Below are 23936 nucleotides of genomic sequence, written 5' to 3' on the forward strand. Positions count from 1 at the left end.
GGTTGTCTTTCCATGTCATCTTTTTTTAAACAAAAATTGTATCTTGCGACTCGAACTTAATCAAAATGTTTATATTTGTCATCCAATTGCCAGCAGTAATGATTGATATAAAATGGGAGTTTTTACATACAGCAATATCAAATTTCAAACAAAAGGAATCTGTAATATTACTATTATCTAGACCAACTGCTGGACTTTCCACAGCAGTGATAGCAAAATATAACCTCCCTTAGATGTACAAATCTGTATGTCTTTCTACAGAGATGCACACTCCAGCCAGAGATCGACATGACCTGGATTTTACTAACCATTGAATCCAAAAAAACCAAAATGCATCTGTACAACTATAAGTCAACATCAGTGTAGTAAACCCGCCTCCGATTTGACCTTCGTCTCAATGGCACAAGTGCTTTTCCATACCCAGGAAATTCCCATTTGGCGATTACTCCATCCCAAGAAGAGCTAACGATCATTGGATAGAGAGGATGCCAACTACAATCTCTTACAGGGCCTTCGTGATGATCAAGTCTTGCAACTTCAGCACCACTCACCTACACAAAAAGAAGATCATTTCCCACCAGCATAAGTTAGTTAGCCAAATGAAAAGGACGACATTTCTTGTGATCTTTTTTATCAAAATGTTGGGCGGACAACTCTTGAGTTAGGGAAACAACCGGTAAAAGCAGGAATGTTCCAAATATGAAAGGAAAATTCCATATGGAATAAGCAAAATGATTGTCAACTAGATTAATTATTACTAAACAACAGATCTTTGGCTAATGGTGCCTGCAGATTCATGATACAATATTTTAATTAGATTCTTTCTTTTCCTTGCCATCATCCAAGTTTAATCCCATTCACCAATATGCAAATTAAACAATAATTCTAGGCAATTAACGAACAATCAATTTTCAGTATTTCCTAAATATACATCTGATGAATTGCTATCCATTGTAATGGAACATACATGGGATAGGCAACAATGGTTCCCTCATCCTTTAGCAGTAACCATCGCAAAATGTGATCTTTATTCTGAAAGAGACAGCTAAATAAGGCACATACCAGATCATAAATATAAACAGAACAATCACTTGATCCGCTGTAGATATACTTCTGACCAGTGCTGCAACAAGTTATTTACCAAATTAGTAAATGATGAAATTTCTTAAGACTTATAAATCCCAACAAAACAAATTAACATCAAGCAAAAATATTGCCCAAAGACCAGACACGACCAGGCACAGCCCAATCTCCCACACCAACATTTATACAACTTAGTTGAGCTAAAACAAATTAGCACGAGCTAGAGCTTCATAAATTAAAACAAACGTGAAAGCCCAAATTACTACAGGTTTTTTTCCAGACTAGCAAAACCAACAGTAGCATAACCATAAAATCTAAAATTTCCAGAAGAAATATATTTTTTATTGTTATGCCGTATGATTAGAGAATGCTACTGTTTTGATTTTTCAGTTTTCATACTAGTCTCTACATGTTGCTCAGTCTAGGAAGATGCCTAATCCTCCAAGTCATATTCTTCTTCTTTCTTCTGTATAAAATTTATTTTTTGGTTAAGAGAAGGATGTTTCTCAGTTAAAAAGAATGTTTGCTGAGTCAAACTGTTGGCCACTCTTCAGAACGGCTCTAAAATTCTGCACAAACTATGAATTTAAGGATGAAAATTGGAACATAGGCCTGCACAGAGGCAATTTAGCAAGTTCAGTCATCTGTGATGTGATACTTCAGTTGATGAGTACCTATATTCTGGAGAGAAGTAACAGCGAATCAGAGTGCGCAGGACCGAATGACCTCTGTATGTGGCCAATGACTGATCACGAGGATGTTTCAGTATTCGTGCATGGGGTGGGTACTCCATCCACCTGTAGTCCCAGTCAGAATCCCTTAATGTGGTAGTGCTGGTTCAACAGAAATGTCAGTAGGAAACAATTAAGAGCATACTTTTGACTTCAATAGAGCATAATATATTCTGTACACCAAGCCAGATCCTAAGTTCCAGTCAGCTAAAATAGTAAGTCAGTCTCTTCACACAATTTGCTGAAACCAACTCTAGTGAACAATATATACAGATAAAAGGTTTTTAATAAAAAAAAATACGCGTATCTAAACTATGTTCAGGAGATCCAAAATGAGTCTTGAGTATATTATATTCCAGCATATACTACCAATAACCACAATTCTCCTCATCATGCAGACTGTACTCTTAAAAATACCTTTCTCGTAATGTTGGTTCACCAATTGAGTTGTAGAAGCTTTCAGTATAAATTAATAACTGCTAATACCCTCTCAATGACTGTCTTTCCTTTTGTTTGATTTAAATGCTTATTTCATAATGTTAGTCCATCACAGGAAATCAAGCATTGAAAGCTCTAATCATCATTCTACCATTATTCTGAAATTTCAAAATGTATCGATTGACTTGTCCACGAATAAAACTTAGAAAATAAAAAAGCTTTATTATTTGTGAAGCCACAAAATCACATATTATGTGTTCTATTATGATCCTGAAATATGAACTTTAAGGTAGGCAAGATAAGCTAAAATATATATGTATATACACATATAAATTTTCCAAATACCATGAACAGTAATTAGATATTGAACTTTAAAATTATAAACGTCTTTGTGTTTGGACCTCAACTTGTCTCCACCAAGCATCAATCATCAGCAAATAAATTAATCCTGTCTCTCTTTAGCTAGCTCATAAGCTGATGTATTTTAAAAGAGTGACCTCCAAACAAGAATTGTTCAAAGTTTCAAATCCCACATATGAGCAGGGCTCTGAGAAAAGCATTACAAGCATTAAAATCATGCATAGAGATATAAAAATGAGTGTTAATGCAGAGGTTATTTACCATGTGTCATTATTGGACATCTTTCGTATATCCCATAGTTTGGTAGTTTGATCTTTTCCATTCGAAATTAAGTAACGCCCATCCCCACGGCTGTCTAGGAATGCAATGCCTTCTAGATGTCCTGTAAGGACACCAGCTGCTTGTCCTCGGCCAATAAAGCAACGCCTATCCCACACCTGGAAAGGTTAAAAACAAGACAAAGCATACACGATTATTTGTTGAAAAGGCTTAGGTTTCCTTCAACATTAGGTGCCTCACTTGAACCGTGTAATTCTCCAACAAAAGTTTGTTCAGTTTACACAAAGATGTTTCTGCAAACGGGTTAAATTGGAAAGAACTTGGGTACTACAAAGAGATTTTACCTTACAGAGGTTATCATCACTTCCTGAATATATGAGATGACCAGTTTCATCCGCAAAACATACTGTGTTAACATCAGACTGAAAGAGGAAATAAAAATCAGATTATTAACACATCTAAACATTCTAAACCCAGCTCCCCACAAAGAACAAATTTTATAAATATGGAAGACTTAAAATATTAAGAGATCCTTTGATATATAAGACCTTTCATGGTAATTATCAATTTCAAATACCAGATGCGCAGAAATTCGGAGGCTATTCTTATTTGCCTCCAGATCATAAACATATATTGCACTATCGCTACTTCCAGCTACAAGCTCCCTCCCATCTGTTGAAAACTTTACAGAGAAAATCCCAAATTCATCATCTTCATCTTCATTCCCAGAAAAATCAAAACCTTCATGAATTTCCTGCATGTATGGACTTCATATGTGAACCAACGCTTCAGGAACAAACCCAACTGTCGATTTCAGATTATTGAAAAACTAATTTGTTACTTTGCAGCACAAGCAAAAAAAGGAACAACAAAGCACTTAAATGCTAGGATTCCATCATAGTTGATAAACTTCTCATAGAGAGAAAAGTTCCATCTACAGGGATAACCTAACAAATCATGGTTGAAAATGCTGGATTAGCCTAAGTTCAGCACATAGTTATGTGTCTTAGTGAGTCACCAGCAGAGATAACTTCAACCTCACTGATGGTAAGCTAACTTCCATAATCGAAGTACCATAGACCCTAATCCAAGATATAAACATTATAATTCTAAATATCATCTGATCAACTGTTGCATTAGAAAATACAGTAGCATTTTATAATCCAACTAGATCCTAGAGAACATATGACGGACCACGAATTGAACAGCAATGTAATAACTAACAAAAAGTTTAGCCTTCATTTGAAACATAATAAATGCACACAGAAAAGTATTCAATAAATATTATGGACAACTTGCAGCACATACCGTGACATTTGCATGAGATTCTGTTGCAGAAGATCCAATATTTACAATATGGACAATAGGTGACATACTAGCATACACCTGCACCATTTACATTCATGTAAAATTAAATCAACATTGAATGCATTGGCTTAGCAAGACAGCATTAAATGCTTCACAGTTACGATGAAGCTCAGTTGATGTCCATCAATAATTAGCACGCCAATTAAAAAACATGTGACCTGCAACAATATATAATCAAGCATCTGAAGCATCCTAGAAATTCAAATAAAGTTGTCTTGCTGAAAAACAGCAGTAAAAAGCTGTTAGAGGAGGGATTAAGGATGTGCCACGCAGTTAATTAGGTTCTGATGGCCAAACCAGAAACCCAATTCCAATGATAACCTAAATTGCTTTATGATACTAAACATGTTTCCTTATCATAGAGGATAAATAAGAAAAGATTTTAAATGATGATTTTATATGGGGCAGTCAATCCATTGTCATGGGCTTTTTGGGCCTGTAAGAAAACAATATTTAACTGTACACCTTAGCACTCTAACCAAATTTATTATCCAATCAAAAGAGAGAATTGCAGGCATAAACAAAATAAAGAACCAAAAATGACTAAGACTTCTTATCTTGATGGTATATCAAAATGCATCTTTGTCCAACAATCATCACAGCTTACAAGATAGCGCTGATCTGGTGAAAGACATGTATCAGTAATTGTCCATCTCAAACTTTTGGCTAAGATGTCTTTCTGTACTTTCCACCCCTTGTCCACATTATATATCCTAATGTGACTTCCCTGTTTCAAACAAAACATACATAAACACTTGTGATTAAAAATAAGAAAACAAACATTTTGTCTAGCAAAATATCCCTGCAATCATCCAAGAAATAAAGCATTTCCTGTTATCTCATCATTGTATCAACTCTAGCACAAGCTTGTAGAACAATACCTGAAATCCTGCAATGAAAAGAGTACCATCATATGAAAATTGAGAAACATAGGCACGGCTTTTCAACCGGTCCACTCTCCAAGGACCATGGACAGGCAAGTATCGACTCAATACGTGACAACTATCTGCAGATGAGAATCTCCCTCTCCCTGAATAATTACCCTCTCGAGCAAGCAACATTTTCACTGTCGATACAGGCAGCCTCACTCTGCCAGGCACATCTCGAACCAAAAGTTGATTGGGTTCTGATCTCAGTTTGGTGAGTTGAGCAATCTCATGATCAAGATAGTCAGAATTCTCATTTGGTCCATGGCTTGCAAATGATTCATTTCTAGTACTATCATCATCACAACCGTCTGTATTTTTGTTTATCCCACTCATGTTTAAGCCTTAATCGTGTTCCAGTGACTATACACTTTCAATTTAGAATCAAGAAAAAACATGCGCAAGTATGAAACTTCAGCATTCCTTTAGACCCTGTCTTGACATAACAAAAAATGAACTGTAAACGGATCGATTCTGCAATTCAGAATTAACTCCATAACTTTTGAAGTGAACATCATAAGGACAATAGCACAAAATCACATACAAGCACACATAAGGAGTACATATAACACCCAAACTTCATAGATAAAGCCCAAAAGCAAACCGAATGATCAAGCTAGCAGATGAAGTGCACAATTTTACTTCAGCAAATTAAAAGTCAGCTCCTATGAAAATGCATTGTTGTTCTTTGCTTAAATCTCCGAAATTGAAAATCGTCAATCCAAAATTCAACTTGTACAAGAGAAGTGTATCAAAATTAACAAATAGACGATTCCAACTTTTTTTTTTTTTTCCATTTTGGACAAATGACAACCAATTGAAAATTTAAACGATAACAGACTATAAAAAGGGGAAGGGAAAATAAGAAAGAAATAAAAGTTCACCTTCTAAGAGATTCAGTGAGAGTATTCATCATTTGTAGACATTTTTCAAGTTTTGGTGATTGAATTGTTTCTCTCTATTGTGACGGTGTTGTTTTATGGGCTAAATCGTGCAAAATTGGAGGTGGTGCTCTGCTTAATCAAGGAGGAGGACTGCCACGTATTACTGAGTTGGTGACATCGAATCACGCGCGTTTTTTGCAACTCGTTATCGTAGAAGCGTCGTCGGCTTGTCTTTTGAGCCACGTCATTACCAAGTAGCCAGCAATTGCAAATGTGTTCGACGGCAGACCACCCATAAGCTGCCACGTCATTGAATAGTCTACTGGATGATACGAAGGCAAATCCAGATACACCCAAACACGTCATCAAAAGGCCAGAAAAAATACACGATGGCTCATCCACGTCATTGACCTAAATCCAAACGGGAGCCACGTGGTACGCCTATGTCCAATTATCAGCCATGAGTCGGCAATTTATAAATTGGCAGACGTGTCGAAGAGGAAGCCAGGTCACTGATATGAGCCATGTCATTCAACTTACTGTGTGACACGTCAACCGAAGAACAGTAAGGGAAAACACGTAGTCCACAGAAATCCAGCTGGCAGCCAGTGTGTCATCGTCCACCTGCCACCATGTGTCAGAAGTATTCCAAATGGCAGACACGTGTAGAACTGAAAGTCAGGCCTGAGCCACGTCATTCCACTTGCACAATGACACATACTCAGGAACTACAGCTGGAAGAGGCTGGCAACCACACGTCATCGACCTGAACCATTGTGGCAGCGACGTGGTGTGCTCCGACCAGTCATCCATACGTCAGCAGTGCGTCAAATGACAAACACGTGTAGGATGCAAGCCATGTCAGCTATCACGCCACGTCATTCCACGATAGTTCCATTCACATCATAAAGGCAGCAGCCACGTGGTGTGTCCTCGTCCACCTGTCGTCCATGTGTAAGCCGCGTGCCAATGACAGACCTGTACGGCTGCAAGCCAGATGGGCCACGACATTCCACTGGCACAAGACACGTACCCAAGAAGTACAGCTGGAACAGAATGTGGCACCTCACGTCGTGTTCTCGTCGAGTCATCATCCACCTGTCTTCCACGTATTAGCACCGTTCCAATGGCAAACACGTGAACGACTGGATGCCACGCAAGCCATACCTGCCATGTCATTCCGCTGTACCACATCATCCAACGAAATCAAGGTGGTGGCCAAGTGGTGTGCCCTTGTCCAGTAATAGTCCATCTGTCGTCCATGTGTCATCAATGTACCAAATGGCAGACACGTGTAGAAATGGAAGCCAGATCAGCTACCAAGGTCACGTCATTCCACTAGCACAATGACACGTCCTCGGTATGTCCAGCTGGCTGGCGGACATGTAGTCATTCTTCGTCCAGTGGTCATCCACCTGTTGTCCATGTGTCGCGAGTGTCCCGAAAGGCAAACACGTCTAGAACCGACGCCATGTCAGCTATCACAGCCACATCATCAAACGAAGTCATTGTGGCGGCCACGTGGCTCGTCCTCCTCCAGTCATCGCCTGTCTGTCAAAATGTGCCAAATGGCAGACACATTTTCGAACTGTGGCCAGGTCATGGATTTTGTGTGTCACCGCAGCTAGAAGACACGTTGGCGCCATCACATCATCGAACTAATAATAGGTGGCAGACATGTGTTCGATCGGAAGCCACTTCATCAGTATTTGCCACGTAATTCCACTTACAAAGTGACACGTCAAAGGAAAGTACAGCTGGAAGACACACTAGCCCTACCACGTCATCGATCATAACCCAAGAGGCGTCATGTGTCCGCGTCAAAAATGATATTCATTTTTGACTAGGACTGCTCAGATTCAATAAAAACCACCTATTTGGTTTAGTAGTCCACTGGATTCAATAAAGCAAGGCCAGCAAATTGAAGTTCATAATTCGTACCTATACTGTTTGAAGTTGATGGCCAAAACGCCATGGATTGGCCTCAGAAAATCTGGGTTTCTACTTCTTGGATCAAAGGACAATACAAGCCTCATCGTACATCAAACTTTCTGGATAACAGTCAAACTCGCCGTGACTCAGTTAAATCGACCTCTGATTCGGCATTTGACTTCGCGAGAATCGATGGTCGTTTGATTCTCGAGATTTTTCTTCTCTTTTCTAAATTCTCGACGGCTTTTTATTTTATGGGAATGGAAGATTTTAATTGACTACGGAATGGGTCTTTTTGTCTTGGTTCTCAAATAATTGTACCCCAATACCACCACCACGGAGCTTAAACCTAAAATAAATTTTGGGGTTCTTGTTTGTGCCTGTATGGTAAATCAGATCTTTTATTTATTTAGATCCAAAAACAATTTTGAAAATAAAAATTCAGGTGTTAGAAAGAGTTAATTATTAGGTATTTTTGGATATATTCTAATTCATAATTCATCATCCACCTAGGTGGTCCATGACTCCATTTCTTCAATTTATTAATCCTCTGCAATGAGTACAGAGCAAATGTTTTTTATGTTGCACTTGATGCTATAAACCTAGGTGGTCCACGACTCCATGTCTGAAATTTATCAACAATGAGCTATTGACCCATCCGGAATTACACAATACAAAACATTTGGCGTCAAAAAAGGGATCTAAGATGGTATATTTAGGGAGATAAAAATTGAAATTAAGCTTGCTAACAGAAGCTTAAAAACTCTTCTTCTTCGTTAATTGAATGACAAGCTATTTTCATAATCTACATAAATGAAAAGCACAAGCACTTCTAGTTGTTAGAATGTGAAGATCCTCACTAATCCTTATAGCTTTAAGCCTTTATCTTCTTTCTATCTATCGATAACAAAAATTTTGATTCTTCCAGCCGCAGAGAATTTGCTGCAATTTGCAGATACTATTCAACTGTAACTTCTACTGGACCTTTACCCATCACATCAAAATTTCTATCATCTTCCAAAAAAATTTCCATTGAATATTATTTCTACATTTCTATGAATTGATACATTCTTGAATTTCTTCCAGTGTTTTTCCTTTGGTTTCTGGCACAAACTTGGCCACAAAAAGAATAGTCATCAATGAGAATCCCGAGTACAAAAAGAAAGTACCTGAAACACAATCAAGAATTACAAATTACTCGGTTTGATATTTAACATTGAAAGCTGATAGAATTCTTTTCTTGGAAAAGTTGCTATTTACCTGAGGAACTCCAGCTAATGAGAAAGTTAAACGTGTACGAAACTATCCAAGCACCTAACCAGTTCACCAATACCACTAAGCTCCCTCCAACTCCCTTTATATTTATTGGGAAGATCTGCAAAGAAACAGAACAAGTTTTTAGATGACACAAAAACTTTCTGAATGCTGCATCTTGAACAAGTCTTGCACTAATGCTAAAATCTTTAGTTACCTCGGACATTATCAACCATGGAACTGCTCCCATTCCAATTGAGAATGCTGATATGAATACCTGATTTCATAGCGGAAAATATATATATATATATATATTTCAGGAATTAAAATTCCTGGAGATTGCTGAGTGATTTTATGAAATTGGAGTCAAATTGTAGGTAAATTTACCAGTACTCCTGCAGCAGCTAGAATAGGTACCCATCCAAGCAACAAACTGAGTGACTGGTTAAATAAGAATCATTAACATAAATTAATATCTTCAAATAAGTGTTAATATAGAGTAATTAACAGTTTTGGGGACTTACCTTGAGAAGGAAAGAAGTTCCAACCATAGAGGAGCCTAAAAATGTCCCAGCTGCAGAAACCTTCACGTATATGCAAAAGCATATTTAGTAATTACTCACAAGATTTATCTGTCAATATAAGATATAAGCCAAAGTAATAACTTCTTGGAAGAAAAAAAAAAAAACGAAAAAAAGTCTACTTATGTACCATTATTAGTGGTTTTCTTCCAGACTTGTCCATTAACATTGCTCCCGCTATTGTTATCGGAACCTGATGAATTGATTTTCAATGGATTAGCATTCAGCCAAGAAGTTTAATTGTTAGCTTTTACTTTTCTTTTGGAAACAAGCCAATGTCAAATACCTGAATACAAGCATAAGCAATGGTTCCAAGTGTCCCAGAAGAAAGTCCTCCAGATTTCATAACAAAATTATTGGTCAACAACAAAGATAAAAACTAAAAAATAATAGTAATAAATACATGAAATTAAAAATACACAGAAATGGGTTTACCAGCAGTCACAAAAATTTGACTAACATAAAATCCAACTCCATTAATTCCTACAAATTGCTGGCATATCATTATTGCCACTCCAATCTGAAGAATTCCAAGTCCAAGTTTGCAAGTTATCAGAAAACCTGGCAATTATGATGGGATAACCACATACATATTAAACAGATAAGGAATTTACTTACAAATATAACACGGATGTATTGCCTTTGGAATAAATCAAGAAATCTAGCTTTAGGAAGGGCTTCAAGAATTTCAATAGAATCCTGTCAAGAAACAGAACTATTAAATATCTGAAATGCATTAGCTAATACATGACTAATTTTTTTAACAAAGAAAGTTAGTTTAAGTCAAAGTACTTGGATTTCATCTTCTTCGCGTGTAATATCAGCATCTTTGCCTCGAAGTTTCTGCAGTGCAACTTTGAATTCCCTATCTCGGCCAACTTTCGCCTGGATAAGTAAAATTTTTATTTTCATTTCTCTCTCATTTTGCTAAACAGGTTTTATAAGAGATTGTTTATCTGCTTACCAGCCATCTAGGAGACTCCGGAATGAAGAACAGGCCAACAAGAAGGAAAATGCAAGGAACCAGACCTTCAAATTAAAATGAACAAATAAATACTCCTGCTCTTTTAAATAAATTTTGCAGCAAAATTTTCCTTTCTCTGTAGCAAATTTAGATTTTACCAGTTAGAGCTAATGCTTTCCATGATATAACACTTCCTAACAAGAATGCAGTGGATGACCCAGTAACAATCATGAGCTGCATAGATTCAAAAGATTAGTAATGATTAGACTACAGTTTGTGTTTTTTCTTTAAAAAAAAAAAAAAGAAGAAGAAACATTTCATCACAATTTGTACCTGATTCAATGTGGTAAGCCCTCCACGAAGATTCTTTGGGGATATTTCAGCTATATATATTGGAATCTTTTTTTTTTCAGAAAAAAAAAAAAGAAGAAATATTATCATTTGAAGATTTGCAAAGCAGAAAATACCATAAGATCTGAGGGCATCATCATTATCAAATAATTACCACAAAGGAGAAAACTCCAATGCCATAACCAGTGAAAAACCTTCCCATGTCAAGCGAAAAATACTCCTGCACCAAAGCCATTAACGACAAAGAAAGGATTGATTTGGTGTTTCAGGGTCATAAAATTATGGAAGAAACATGAACTTGTCAAAGAATTTTCAAGAACCAAAAGGCAAAAAAAAACTCTTACTTTAGAGAAAAACACAGCTACCCATCCTGTAATGCAGAATCCAACTGACATTCTCATTGCCTGATTATATAAACAAATCATATTAAGTAAATTAGTGTTTAATCACTAGTTTTTAATTATCTTAAAGAAATTTATTAACCTACCCCTTTTCTACCAATGTAGTCTGCAATCCGGCCGCTTGTAATAGCACCAAGCATTGCACCAATTGTTAATATGGAGCCAAACATGGAGTACTACAAATTGAACAGTAATTTCATATTACTTAGTTACAATTTTGATATTATGATACTATAATTAACTGAAAAAAGAATTAGAAAAATAGGCTAACCTGAGATGCAGTGAGATTAAGATCTTCCATGATTGCAGATTGAGTGGGTGCTGAATAGCCCACCTGCCAAAACAATAGCTTAAGCTAAAAAAACCTAACCTATTACATTTGTGCTTGTTTGTGTTTTTGTAATCTGTTCCTAAACAAAAGGAAAAAAAAAAAAAAAGAAAAATCCATTTAGTAAACCTCGAAGTTTTCTTGAACCAGGAATATAAACTCCATTACTCTAGCCTCTAATGTGATCTTAAAGCTTTAAACTTTAGAATCATAAAGAAGTTAAAAAGAACTTACACAAGAGCCAAATTCAAAAGAACCACAAACAGCAACGAATGTGCTGAACAGAACCATTCCAATTGATCCAGTGGTTTCCTCTTCATTATCAGTCTGATAATTATTTTTAATTTTATGAGAAATAATTTTTTCTTCCTGAACTAATGGTCTTTTCAAATCTTCAAGAACATTAATTTCCCCTTGTTCAACATCCTTGTATTGCCCAATTGCCATAGCTAATTTTCAGCTGAAGAACTGAAAAAAAAAAAAAGAAAGGCAAAAGGAGACGGAGAGACAGAAAGAAAGAAACTTGCAAGTCAGGACTTTTTAGGGGCTGATGTGAGAAAATATAGCTTTGGAATGGGCTATATATATGCATGCAAAAGTGCAAGACCCTAAAGATATTTTCTCTTTCAGGTTAAAAAAAAGTTAAAAAAAAAATTTCTTTTTGATCCCAAACGCCGTCAATGATTGGAAGATATATATAGTAAAAGCCTGCAATGGATTGCAAGTGGCATGTGGGATTAAGCTGTCAGTACTGCCAGCTCATTCAACTTATATATTATTTGTATCTCGTAAAATTTTTATAATAATAATAAAAAAAAAAACTGATTATCTATATTTTTATACCTATCTCCAGCTGACGTGTTCCTTACTTGGTTTGACGGCTGAAGTGGTAAGTTCCAACCATTAGACAGTGAAAGTCTAATCTAATCCAGGATTATTGTAATAACTGAGGTTCTTAAATCCGAATATCGGTTAACTTATAATTCTAATTAATTAATAATAATTAAACAAAATCTTGAAAATAAATATTCTAATAATTCTACTTTATATTTCAAGTATATTATTATATATTAATTTATATCTGGCCACTCACCAGCTAAGCTCTTTGACCAGGATTAGTCAATATACATCTTGGTTTATTATTATCTTAATGGATAAACCAAAATCTAAATTGCTGATTCAGCATTTTATCTCATTTAAATTTTCTTTTTTTTTTTTTTCTGAAATGGCTCATTTTAAAATTTTAAATGGACGAAACGTATTTTTAATAAAACGTATTTTTGCAAGTGGCGCAATTGGCTTATCAAAATACCTTTGGATTCTCTGAAATTACTTTTTTGGCAAACAGAAAAACAAGCTTTGGCATTTTCCTTCCTTTGTTTTTTCTCAGTTTAATGATGGGATACGTACTCTGAATCCACCTAAATGATTGCAACTCACCCATCCATGACGTGAAAGGGTAAATTCAAGAATACGTATACGTATACATATACATTTAGTTACCATACTTGTCTTACTATATGCACATCCTTAATTAATTATATTATCATGTGCGTACACAACACATATATATTATGTTTTTACCATAATTATGTAATATCTTACTATAATTTTAATTATAGATAAAAATTTTAAAAATGAAAATATTGCAAAAGAGAGAAAAATTATTCTACTATAAATACTATTAGTAGAAACTTTAATTCATTATTATTTTCATTAAAATATTTAGTTATTTTGTCCAAATGTTAAATATTTTGTAATATTTACATTTAATGTAACATTATTTATCAAAATGACGAAATAATACTTAATTAGAATCAAATATCATCACTAAAGTATTTTATCTTTGAAAACTAACCCTAAATGTCATGTTACAGTGATGAAAAGCAGAAGACAGCTAAGGAATATGAGTGATGGTGGCCCCAAACACAAGCCATAGCCATCACTAGATCACGTTTCTTCCCATTCCATCCATGAAAACAGTCTTCTTCTTCATTAGAGAAGAAGACAAATCTGCAATAAAAAATATCGAGTCTGATATATCAGAAACGAGCTGTGAGTGAGTCAGCCAGCCATGTTTTGTAGCAAATTTTAAAAAAAATGTTTTTTTTTTTTTTTTAAATTTGTTGAGGCGTCTTCTTGTAGAATTGATTAGGACTTGTCTTATGTCAATCTGAGTCAGAACCAACGCACCCAAATCTATACTTGGTGGGTGAGGAGCCCAACCTTGTTTGACATTTCCATTTTTTGTTGGTACTGTGTTGTTGCACCACGTAACATGTGATCTAATAATTAATGATAATCAGTACGTTCATGAATAACCCCACGAATGCCCACTTGGTTCAGATTTATTATTGATTATTATAATTAATTTTTTTAATTAATAATGTCTTAGTTGAAAAAATCAACGATCTTAATTTCCACGCGAGTAAGAATTATAAATTTCATCTGAAAATACATTTATTAAGAGACAAAAACATTTATACTATATAGTGGAAGAGAGAGCGCACCTTTAATTCTTGAAGAAAAAAAAAGAAAGAATTGCTTTTAAATTTAAAATATTAAATATTAAAAAGTAGAAGTAATAAACACTCCCTTGTTGAGTGGTTTATTAATCTATAATTGTAGGAAAGTTCCATTTTAAGTCTTTATATTTATGTACCTATCTATTAAGTTCCATTGCCGATTTTTTTTTTTTTTTTTAAATCACTGGTATTTATATTTCATTATCAGAAATATCAGAAATAGTACAGATAGGAAATGAAGAACAAGACTCTCCTAGATTACCTAATATGGAACAAAATATGGTAACTTATATATCATTTCTCAATGACTAACGGTAATTGCTACGAATAACCCATTAATGTGAATTTGCTCAACAGTTAATTGATTAGAATCAACTTTTAAAATTATAATATAAAACATAATATAAATAATTACAGGAAAATTCAAATAATTTATTATATAAAATCATAATTAATTAAGTCTAAAAAATCCAAAAGAAAAACACGCGTCTGTGTCTTTGGAAGGACGAGGATTTAGCATTCAGAAATTATTTAATTATAGATATATATCTCACGGTTTTGATCCATCCCAACTTGCTGCAGCTATCATTGAACATATGAAATTCTAATGTATTTTGTGCAAGTGGGAATTAATTAATTAATTAATTAAATTTCCACCTAAACGCGTCTATAATTTTAGTTTAGTGAACTTTTATTATAATAATGGAATGTATCGTGTAGTTAATAACGCTGGAAATGGAATCTTTGTCTCGTGGAATAAGCTTAATAAATTATGATGGAATGCATTGCGGTCTTCGTACAAACAATTGGTTCTGTGCAACGTGAATTTCAATTATATATATATATATATATATATATATATATATAATACACGTATTTATTTTAAGATTAATATATAAATATGACTATGTAATTTTGAAGATTATTTTTATAATGTTCTGAATTTTACAGAGAGACTTATCGTGACTCTACACATTTCGTAATAACTACGTTTTTTTATCAAATTAAAATGTAAAAATAAAAGGTCATGATTAAATTCTAAAAAAATTATCTCATGTGATTGAACCGCACAAAATTGTTAGAGAATGATAAGAAAAATCAAAGAAAATCAAATTCCATAGGCCATATATTTTGAGAATAACCACCATATTTTCTATAAGAAAATCTCTACTTTTTCGTTCTTTTAATCTCCTTGGAATCTCGGCCACAAGACTGTTAGAACAGGGATGCAGTTTGACTTACAAATGCTTTCCATCTTTTTTTCCCTGCATTATTACAATTTAAGGGTCCCATTGTTTATTTTTGTCGGTCCACTTTTATTATTATAGTATAGTACTTTACAATAATAAATTGCATATATCTTTTTTTTAAATAATAATAATAATAATAATATCTTTTAGAGCGATTTTTGGTTGCGTTAGTAATTTAGAAATTCAAATTCCTACGGCAGGAGTTGCATAAAAGGACCGCTAGTGATGGACGACTATAGAACCGTCTGCCAGACAGAGACAGACAATGACTTCTTGTTGTACTCCAAAGTTGCCGGATTAATAAATAAACAAATGATTGATGCTAGACCGGCTTCAGGCTGTTTCTGACTTGAAATCAGGTCGAACCCAACGGCACAATCAAATCAACGGACACTAGACGGACAAAGTTAGGATAAAAAATCAAAGCAAATTTGCACTATTGGTATGAAAAGAATAATCCAATGCAAGAAAACAACCCTTCCCAGAATTTGGGACCAGTAACAGTATGCTTTCAAATTATCAGACGTGTCCTCGCCAAGAATTTGGTAGCAGTCATATGGTATGCAGTATTTATTCCATCGTGATTAGACCTTTGTTGACACTATCAAAGCAAAGAGTTCAGCATAATTATTTGCTCAATACACAACAAAATGAAAGATACAAGAGCTTCAGCCTTGAGGTCAGAGATTGGAAGAAGGTATACACATGCCTAACGAAGAATTCTTATCTCAACCGAAAAAAAAAACCAATCAGTTGTCTTGATGCATCATCCGCAAAAACGGCCATCAAAGACACTATTATCACGGTAATAAGTAGAACCGCCAGTCTATAAACAATGACGAGTCAGAAATTAAGCCCCATACTATTTGCTTGAGGCAGCTCAATTTGATCTACTATCAACTTAAAATGGAATTTACAGAGCCAGCAATCCAAAAGACACATTTTCATGTGGATGGAGTTTGGTTTTAGCATCTAAAGTTTCTCTGTCAAACATCTGCGTATAGATACTGCTAACTTGCTAACCTGTTTAGGATGGAGGAGGATGGCACATACTCCAAGACAAACAGCAACAGTTGCAATCAAAAATACAGTGAGTCGAGGCTTGATGATTCTGTTGGAAAGAGTGAGACTACATGACTTGTTTGGCCTTCCTCTGATGACGTTCACATCCATAACCACCTCTTTACTTAAAAGTGGAACCTTTTCACTTCTAACAACAGCAGATGAGTTTTCCATCACACCTGACTTCCCATCTGAACTGCTCTCTAAATCCTGTAGAGTGGATAGAAGAAAAAAAGTTATAAAGACCTTTGTGGAAACAAAGAGCAAATACTATATGATGAAATAATATTGACAGGAAATACAAAGTTTCAAACACTATAAAAGCAGACTATTACAGTCTCCTATAAACAGAACACCCATGACCCAGGGCATAGAAAAGCTTATACATAATATTTTGACGAGGCAAATCATTAGATAGGGATTTTCAAAATATTGAGACACGTATTGCATAAGGTCATTAAACAATACACAGACAAAATGTGATTTGTTAATTTAGCGAGAACCAAGACAGCAAAACAAATAAGTAAGAGAAATAAAAAACTACACACAAGGTTATGTAAAACAATTTCTTCATCGCAGAAACTGAAACCATCTTTCAAAACTACAAAGAAATAATAATAAGAAAAAACCCAACACACACTAAGAAATCAACAAACACTGATGAAATTGGATTGCAGTGCACTTTAAAGGCTGTATGTTACATGCCTAAATCTTAAAAAATCAATCTAAATTTCTTTTCACCCTTGCTGTGCCGTACAATGTTAAGATTTTGTTTCAGAAAGAACATAACTGTTTCAAATACCTACCTTATCCAAAAAAAAAAAAAAGAAAAAAAAAAGTGAACACCAAAAGAAAGCTCAAAGTAATTACTGATTGATAAGATTCTGAATTCTGAATGTCAAAACAATAAACAATAAAATAACCTGCAAGGAAAGAACACCAAAACTCACCTCACTGTTGAACGGAGCAGCAGAATGCACGTCACTTCGAGAGAATCTTTGAGAACCTCCTTCCTCTACAGTGCATGCCCACTGGAAGGCTAAACCATCGCTTTTCTTAGCTTTTTTAAGAAGCATATTATTGGCCCAATCCATATATTTCTGTAATAGCTCCATATCAGAATCACTAATGCCATAAACAACTCTGCTTATCTCAATTTTATCCAATATGATTTTCAAATTTTGTGAAACTTTATCCAAAATGGCAGTTAGCTCATGGTGTAGCAAAAAATTCAATAAAGAGTGTAGTCTTTGAATCTGTGAAGAGCTCCTAAATTGTAGAAAACTTTCTGCTGAAGGTTTCTTTAGTAGCCAGGCTATATCCAAAATAAACTCTGAAAAAACCATCTGTCTTTGTTCAGAAACTACGCACTGTGAACCATTGGACGGATGAGATGCATCAAATCTCTGCTGCATCACTTTTATTTCAGAACAAATTTTTTCATCCCCAATAATTACAGGAATAAAGTTCGATAAGCCACTCTGATTTTCAACCTGCAAAAGACATTTATATAAACAAAAACCAACTATAGGATGTCAAAGCTCACCTGAATAACTAAAAATTACTGTTTCTAAAGTTAGCAGCATCTAATTGCAGATTTCAGACATCCAAACTATAGACTAATGTTATTGGCAGCAGCCAATTAGGATAAGGTATAATTTACATCTAGAGCTAAAAGCTGTTTTTTATAAGGATAAGATATGAACTTTGATTTTTTTTTTTTTTTTTTTTTTTTTTTTTTTTTTTTTTTTTTAAATCAAAAGGAAGTAAAAGCTGTTTAAGGATAAAGGCAGAAGGTCTTTCCTGCATAACTTCAATACAACCAACAAAACATAGAAAAAGAAGCAGGAGAACTACCTCAATAAATGCTGGACCAAAGACATTAGGTTCGATATGAGAGATACATATTTTGCACAATTGATGGTCACTACTGGAACACCCTTCAGTATGACAATGTGGTAATGCTACACAGTAATCATAAGCAAGATATTTCCCAGCAAATGATACCAGAAGCCTGCCATCATGAACATCGTTATTATAATCTATGGTGTTAAAGTTCAAGATTTCAAAATCATAACAATCAGGAAGTACATTGATTTATCTCGGAAATCAACTTCACAATTCAAAGGTTATTAAGAAGATTACATATACTATTGCAGCATGTCGAAAAGAAAGAATTTATTTGAAGTTATAGCAAGATTAAGCTAATATAGGAAATTAATCAAGCAAAAAAAAAGGAAGAACTTCCAAACAGGCATTGTTCACCTCATCTTGAACTGCACCAACATACTTCAATTAAGATATTGAAAGGCAGTTCAGTAGCACAGGAAAGTTCTCTTTTCAACCCCGAAAAAGTATATTAGATAACAGCACCTAATATCAATGCTTATTTTATTTGACCAGAGTTGTTCAAGAAAACTCTAGCAAGCAATTCATATACATTTGGCTTGAAGTTAGCAGCGGAGCTATTATTACCCAGTAAAGGAAATGTAGATACCAAATTATAATACAGTCTGAATAATTATTAACCTTTTTGAGAAACATTTCGTGCTCACTAAAAGATTAAAATCAAAAACCAAAAGTATTGCCATGTTTTCAATCCATTAACAGCAAAAGAAACTAGGATACAGTTGCTGAAGAACTATGCAGAAAAGGGGTTTGCATCTCATTTACAAAGGATCACAAGCTTGAAGACGCAATTCCATACCTAAATTTAGGCTGCAACATATTACTTCCACATGCAACAAACTCTATGGGCTTCCCAGCCTCAAAGCATATTGGATGAACATAGTGAAGTCTCGGGGCCTGTCCTTCCATGTTTACTTTCATCACTGAATTTTCATCTAATTCCATGAAAAGATTAATGATTAAGATTTACTAAAAACTTGAAAAGGATAAAGAGCTAACATGCTAGGAAGACTTCAGGTTAAGAGTAACTTGACTTAACATGGCTTGGACTTAGTTTTCCTACTTAAGGTACAACTTGGTTACCCAAACATAAAAATTTGGGTGGGCCTTATTAAACCATTCACTAAATGAGTTCAGTATGATAATTAAATAATAAAACAATGTTAAAAGAAACAAATCACTTAGCACATGTAGATATAGATTCATCAATTCAAGAGGTAACACATATAAAATTTGCAGTAATTAGAAGAAGACACAATAAAGATCAGGCAAACAGAAATACAACCAAAAAGGGGCAGAAGTAATCATAGTTGAATGGATGTACCAAGGGGGCACTGAACAGTTTGAAATAAAATTCTAATTGTCAATATTATATTCCAGCTCCAATGAGATTTTCATTCTATATCCTAAGGCATACCACAAAACACATTTATGGCTTGACTCTTGCAGGTGTTCTGCCAGTTTAGTCCATAAGTTAAACTAAAACAATAAAGAAGAAAGGAGAAAGGACAACAAAAAGGAAGATACAAGAACCATAAGTTGTAAAGCAGATGCTATGCATATTACATAGCACAGAGAAATGGAGACAGGGATCGCAAACATAATTCTGGAAAAGGAACTCTTCTGGTAATAATTTTGTAAATCAGCTTTTATTCCTTGCTTCCCCATACAAAATGCATATAAAAATTGTTCAAAAAACAAGACTACAATAGCTGCAGTATCAACAACCAAAACAGAGCGCCAACTGAATTCTACTCATTTTGCAGAATAGAATGGCAACAATTAATACTTCAACAGATACTTAAACTAAAGGAATGTGTAACACTGTGAGATGAAAAAAGATGAAGTTGAACGTATACAAACCTTTCATGACATGGAAGATCATGTTGTTCATATAAATTAGCATAGGGCTTCTCTTGGACAGCATTTTTCCAGGCATAATAACAAAATCATGCAAATATGACAAGGGATCTTCAAACAACTGCTTCATCCAACAAAAGATTGAAGTTAAATCATGCAGATTCTGCCAAGCACTGAGTACAAATTATGGAAAAAGAGAAAGTTTGAGAATATAAGGGAGCTTCCTTAAATTCGCAATAAACATTTGTTTTTGCAAGCAATGCAATGCGAAAACAGTATTGTCATGGAACAATATTCAGTACATGGTATGACGACAGAAAAATAGAACACCTTCTGAGAAATGTGTAGCTATATTCATAGATTAAATTGGGTACATCAAAACGAGATTCATGGGTTGAAAGCCATATGATCATCAATATTTTATATATTAGCAATTTCTTTAAACCAATCAGCCAGCAGATAAAAGGGATAAACTTGCTGATCCAACCAATATTTGAAGAATCGGACTAACTCAGAACTTAAAAGACAAAATCTAAAGCAAGACAGCTGAACTGCAATCTAGAATGAAATTCATCAAAATCAGCATAACACAAATAAAGAAGTTTCTAATCTCAAGGATATTGTTGTTTAAACATAGACTGATTTTCACACTTTTGCATGTGCAGAAAACAAACAAGAATTAGCTGAAGTTGTATAATAAATAAATCAAATGATAAATGTAGTATTTTAATAGACTATGATCTACAAAAGAAAGGAAAATTGCAAAATCTCATTTGTAGAACCATCAGAAAACAGATGCAAATTTGGCTCAATCCTTTTAACTTTAGATACATCATAAATGGCATCTACTCAAATTATTACCTTTGCCCACATAAATGTTGGCATCGCAAGAAATGCAGTTAATATTGTACAACCAGGGCGAATATATCCCTCCAACTCAACTGGCATGTTGGCCAACCATTCAAATATCTGTAAATACAGTACACCACATGTCAATCAATTCTTAATATCCTTGACCATGCAAAAATTTATTACTCTTCAAATACTAAACTGTAATAGTAATTCTTTAAAATACTTGGAGTCGAAGCCTTCTAGGAAATTCTGCCGGATTCCAATCATAAAGCTTGAATGATATTCTACCTGTTGGGCACTATAACAAAATTTCATTTCAAATTTACATCATGTATAAACTGCTAAATTCTAATATTTAAAAATATATTTAAACAGAAATGAGCAACAGTAAATGCACAGTTGGGAAGTAAAGGGCAGAGTGAATCACTGGAGACACACCACAGATGAGTAAAAACTCTTGTTGTCACAATTGGAAGGGGAAAGCGAAATTTTGGAATCATCATCTTTTCCACCATCCTTTGGAGTTCCAACAGATACACCACTATCACTATTGAGATTCTGTGAATTAGGAGCTGAACGAAGGGTAGAAATATTTCCATCTACTGATTCAACCAATGCTTCTTTCTCAACTACCTGACAGTCTACAACACAGAAAATCAAATTAAGCCACTAGCCAATGCGCATCTATCAAACAATACAGATTAACTTTACTTCAAACACATGAAAACCTTTTCCAGCTTCTTCGTCATCACAAGCAATGTCTTCATTGTGCAACTCCCCTTGGGGTTCCCCATAAACTGCCCCCTTGGGATCTTGAGATTTCCTTCTTCGTCTAGTGTTGTGGCGCTCTAATTTTCTTCTACAACTCCTTTTACCTTCATCAAAATCCGACAACAAATGAAACCTGCCCAAATCAACATAAGACGATCTGTCTAATATACAATAATTTAACAAATTTTGGAAAAAAAATAAAAGGGATTAAAAGCTTACTTGCCACACTGTTGACAGTATCTCTTGTTCTCTCCGTCGAGTATAACAGCACTTGCATTTGCGCAACGTAAGCAAACCCTATGCCTCTTATGATAACCTTTAAGCTCGCTAATATCAGCCTCGCAGCCAGGTACTTGACACCGAGCAATACCCGAGTTGGAACGAGTCGTACGGACACGCTTCTTCCCAGGAATACCTTCTTCTTCCTCCAACTTCTCATCCATCTCGGGGCACGCGCAGGGGATCCGACCTGCGAGAAAATTGGAGCATGTCAACCTCGGGTCACGCTTCCTGACCCGATCCGGAACTTGAGTTGTTTCGATATCATTGACTTGTGTGGGGACAGTTGTTGGAATGTCGATGGAATCGAAAGAAATTGGGAACTGATCGTCTACTGTGAAGTCCAGCAGATCGCCCCAGTCCCAAAGAGTTGAGGAAGACGGGTCATCGACCACCGGCGAGTGAATTTCCATTTCGTCGAGATTAGACTGTTGAGCGTCAGGTGAAGGTGGAAGAGGCGATTCCATTAAGCGGGTCAAAACCCTAGATGTTTAGAAGGAGATTGGCGTGGTGCGACCAAGAGACGTGGAGAGAGGGAGAGATGAGTGGTCTCCGGTGGTGGTTGGGCGGGTGGGGTGGGTAAGTTTCGGTTGGCTCAGCGGTCAGCCGGTTAGGTGGAAATTCGAAGTCGTTGATTGGAAAAAGAAAAATGAATTTATTGTGGCGACTTAGAATATTTTATGATTATTGTAACAAAAATAGCAAGTTCACGCACTTCTTCTGTTACACGCGCCCCTAATGGTGGAAATAGTAGTACTTTATAAATGGATAAATAAAAAATGGATATGGTCGGATTACGTCGTAGATAATAATCTTTAAAAATAAAACGGTGCTTTTTCCTGTTATTTAAAGCAAAACATAAAGTCCAATTAATTGACAAGAGTTGTTTATTTCAATTTAATGATAAATTTTTATTCAATAATTAAAAAATAAATTTATTTATCTGAGTTGAATTTATTAACCTCATATATATAAGCTTTCAATTTCATTTTTATACTTTTCAACATAAAATTTCTTTTTATATATAAATATGATAAATTAATATTACTATTATCTTCATTCCTAAATAAATACTTGTTACATTGAAAAATTCACGTCTCTTAAAATAATTATGAAATTTATTTAAATTATAATAAAATTATTGAGTAAAATGGATTATAATATTTCTATTTTAATAATTTCAAATACTAAATTTTTGAGAGATTGAAGCAAAAATTATTGGTTATGTATAAAGAGTAAACACGGAAAAAAATATTAAAATCACAAATATGACAAGTATTTTTTTTTACAGGAAAATGTGGTAAGTATTTTGAAACATAATATTTTCATATTAAGTATTTATGAAAAGAAATGCATTTTTTATTATGTTTTATATTTTAATAAAAGTAAACATGTTAGTACTAAAATATCACTTAACAAATGACAATTTTAATTATATACATAAGCTAAAAATTTTTGTGATTTACTGTCAAAAAATATTACAACTCATAATTAATTTTAATTAATGAATCTCCAATAATGTTATTTGCAGACCTCTTAACAGAATTGA

The 23936-nt window shown here is 34.5% G+C and overlaps 3 protein-coding genes across 6 annotated transcripts; all 3 read right to left on the reverse strand.

Moving 5' to 3' along the window:
- Positions 1 to 56: 56 nt before the first annotated feature.
- On the reverse strand, positions 57 to 6237 carry LOC105631856 (LEC14B homolog). The gene is made up of 10 exons (XM_012214056.3): positions 6070 to 6237; positions 5141 to 5617; positions 4867 to 4986; positions 4200 to 4277; positions 3469 to 3645; positions 3236 to 3313; positions 2874 to 3049; positions 1758 to 1916; positions 1063 to 1123; positions 57 to 551 (listed from the first exon to the last, which is right to left on the reverse strand). The coding sequence occupies exons 2-10, from the start codon at positions 5519 to 5521 to the stop codon at positions 345 to 347; spliced, it is 1437 nt and encodes a 478-aa protein (XP_012069446.1). The 5' UTR covers positions 5522 to 5617; positions 6070 to 6237; the 3' UTR covers positions 57 to 344.
- Positions 6238 to 8731: 2494 nt separating this feature from the next.
- LOC105631855 (Major facilitator superfamily protein) lies at positions 8732 to 12445 on the reverse strand. Of its 3 annotated transcripts, none has more exons than XM_012214054.4 (18): positions 12115 to 12445; positions 11824 to 11886; positions 11639 to 11728; positions 11496 to 11555; positions 11306 to 11371; positions 11134 to 11199; positions 10959 to 11034; positions 10801 to 10865; positions 10629 to 10721; positions 10455 to 10535; positions 10272 to 10356; positions 10123 to 10169; positions 9967 to 10029; positions 9780 to 9839; positions 9643 to 9696; positions 9473 to 9532; positions 9262 to 9376; positions 8732 to 9170 (listed from the first exon to the last, which is right to left on the reverse strand). In XM_012214054.4, exons 1-18 carry the CDS (start codon positions 12325 to 12327, stop codon positions 9055 to 9057), a joined length of 1473 nt encoding a protein of 490 aa, XP_012069444.3. In that variant the 5' UTR covers positions 12328 to 12445; the 3' UTR covers positions 8732 to 9054. The 3 variants fall into 3 exon arrangements, with proteins under 3 accessions (XP_012069444.3, XP_012069445.3, XP_089580297.1); XM_012214055.4 differs by having other exon boundaries at positions 11824 to 11962; positions 12115 to 12254; XM_089724171.1 differs by having other exon boundaries at positions 11824 to 11956; positions 12115 to 12253.
- Positions 12446 to 16272: 3827 nt separating this feature from the next.
- Positions 16273 to 22983, reverse strand: SPL7 (squamosa promoter binding protein-like 7). Of its 2 annotated transcripts, none has more exons than XM_012214051.4 (10): positions 22328 to 22983; positions 22066 to 22241; positions 21776 to 21978; positions 21561 to 21635; positions 21347 to 21454; positions 20489 to 20606; positions 19425 to 19560; positions 18575 to 18731; positions 17668 to 18210; positions 16273 to 16927 (listed from the first exon to the last, which is right to left on the reverse strand). In XM_012214051.4, exons 1-10 carry the CDS (start codon positions 22852 to 22854, stop codon positions 16628 to 16630), a joined length of 2343 nt encoding a protein of 780 aa, XP_012069441.1. In that variant the 5' UTR covers positions 22855 to 22983; the 3' UTR covers positions 16273 to 16627. The 2 variants fall into 2 exon arrangements, with proteins under 2 accessions (XP_012069441.1, XP_012069443.1); XM_012214053.4 differs by having other exon boundaries at positions 22066 to 22212; positions 22328 to 22980.
- Positions 22984 to 23936: the final 953 nt, after the last annotated feature.

This window comes from Jatropha curcas, chromosome 7 (genome assembly GCF_041381405.1).
Source record: "Jatropha curcas cultivar XTBG-Jc1 chromosome 7, XTBG_Jcur_1.0, whole genome shotgun sequence".
Classification (NCBI taxonomy): Eukaryota; Viridiplantae; Streptophyta; class Magnoliopsida; order Malpighiales; family Euphorbiaceae; genus Jatropha; species Jatropha curcas.

Bases quoted from the DNA above. Each gene is read 5' to 3' on its own strand.
- LOC105631856 (XM_012214056.3), bottom strand. From the start codon at position 5,521: ATGAGTGGGATAAACAAAAATACAGACGGTTGTGATGATGATAGTACT. The intron at 1,917-2,873 runs GTAAATAACCTC...CTGTTGAACCAG, and splicing joins ATGTCCAATAATGACACATG to CACTACCACATTAAGGGATT. The intron at 552-1,062 runs GTATGTGCCTTA...CTTTTTGTGTAG, and splicing joins CTGTTTATATTTATGATCTG to GTGAGTGGTGCTGAAGTTGC.
- LOC105631855 (XM_012214054.4), bottom strand. From the start codon at position 12,327: ATGGCAATTGGGCAATACAAGGATGTTGAACAAGGGGAAATTAATGTT. The intron at 9,533-9,642 runs GTAAATTTACCT...CTATGAAATCAG, and splicing joins TAGCTGCTGCAGGAGTACTG to GTATTCATATCAGCATTCTC. The intron at 9,377-9,472 runs GTAACTAAAGAT...GTTTCTTTGCAG, and splicing joins CATGGTTGATAATGTCCGAG to ATCTTCCCAATAAATATAAA.
- SPL7 (XM_012214051.4), bottom strand. From the start codon at position 22,854: ATGGAATCGCCTCTTCCACCTTCACCTGACGCTCAACAGTCTAATCTC. The intron at 21,636-21,775 runs GTGTGTCTCCAG...ATTTTGTTATAG, and splicing joins AGAGTTTTTACTCATCTGTG to TGCCCAACAGGTAGAATATC. The intron at 16,928-17,667 runs GTGAGTTTTGGT...TCCACTCTACAG, and splicing joins CTGCTCCGTTCAACAGTGAG to GATTTAGAGAGCAGTTCAGA.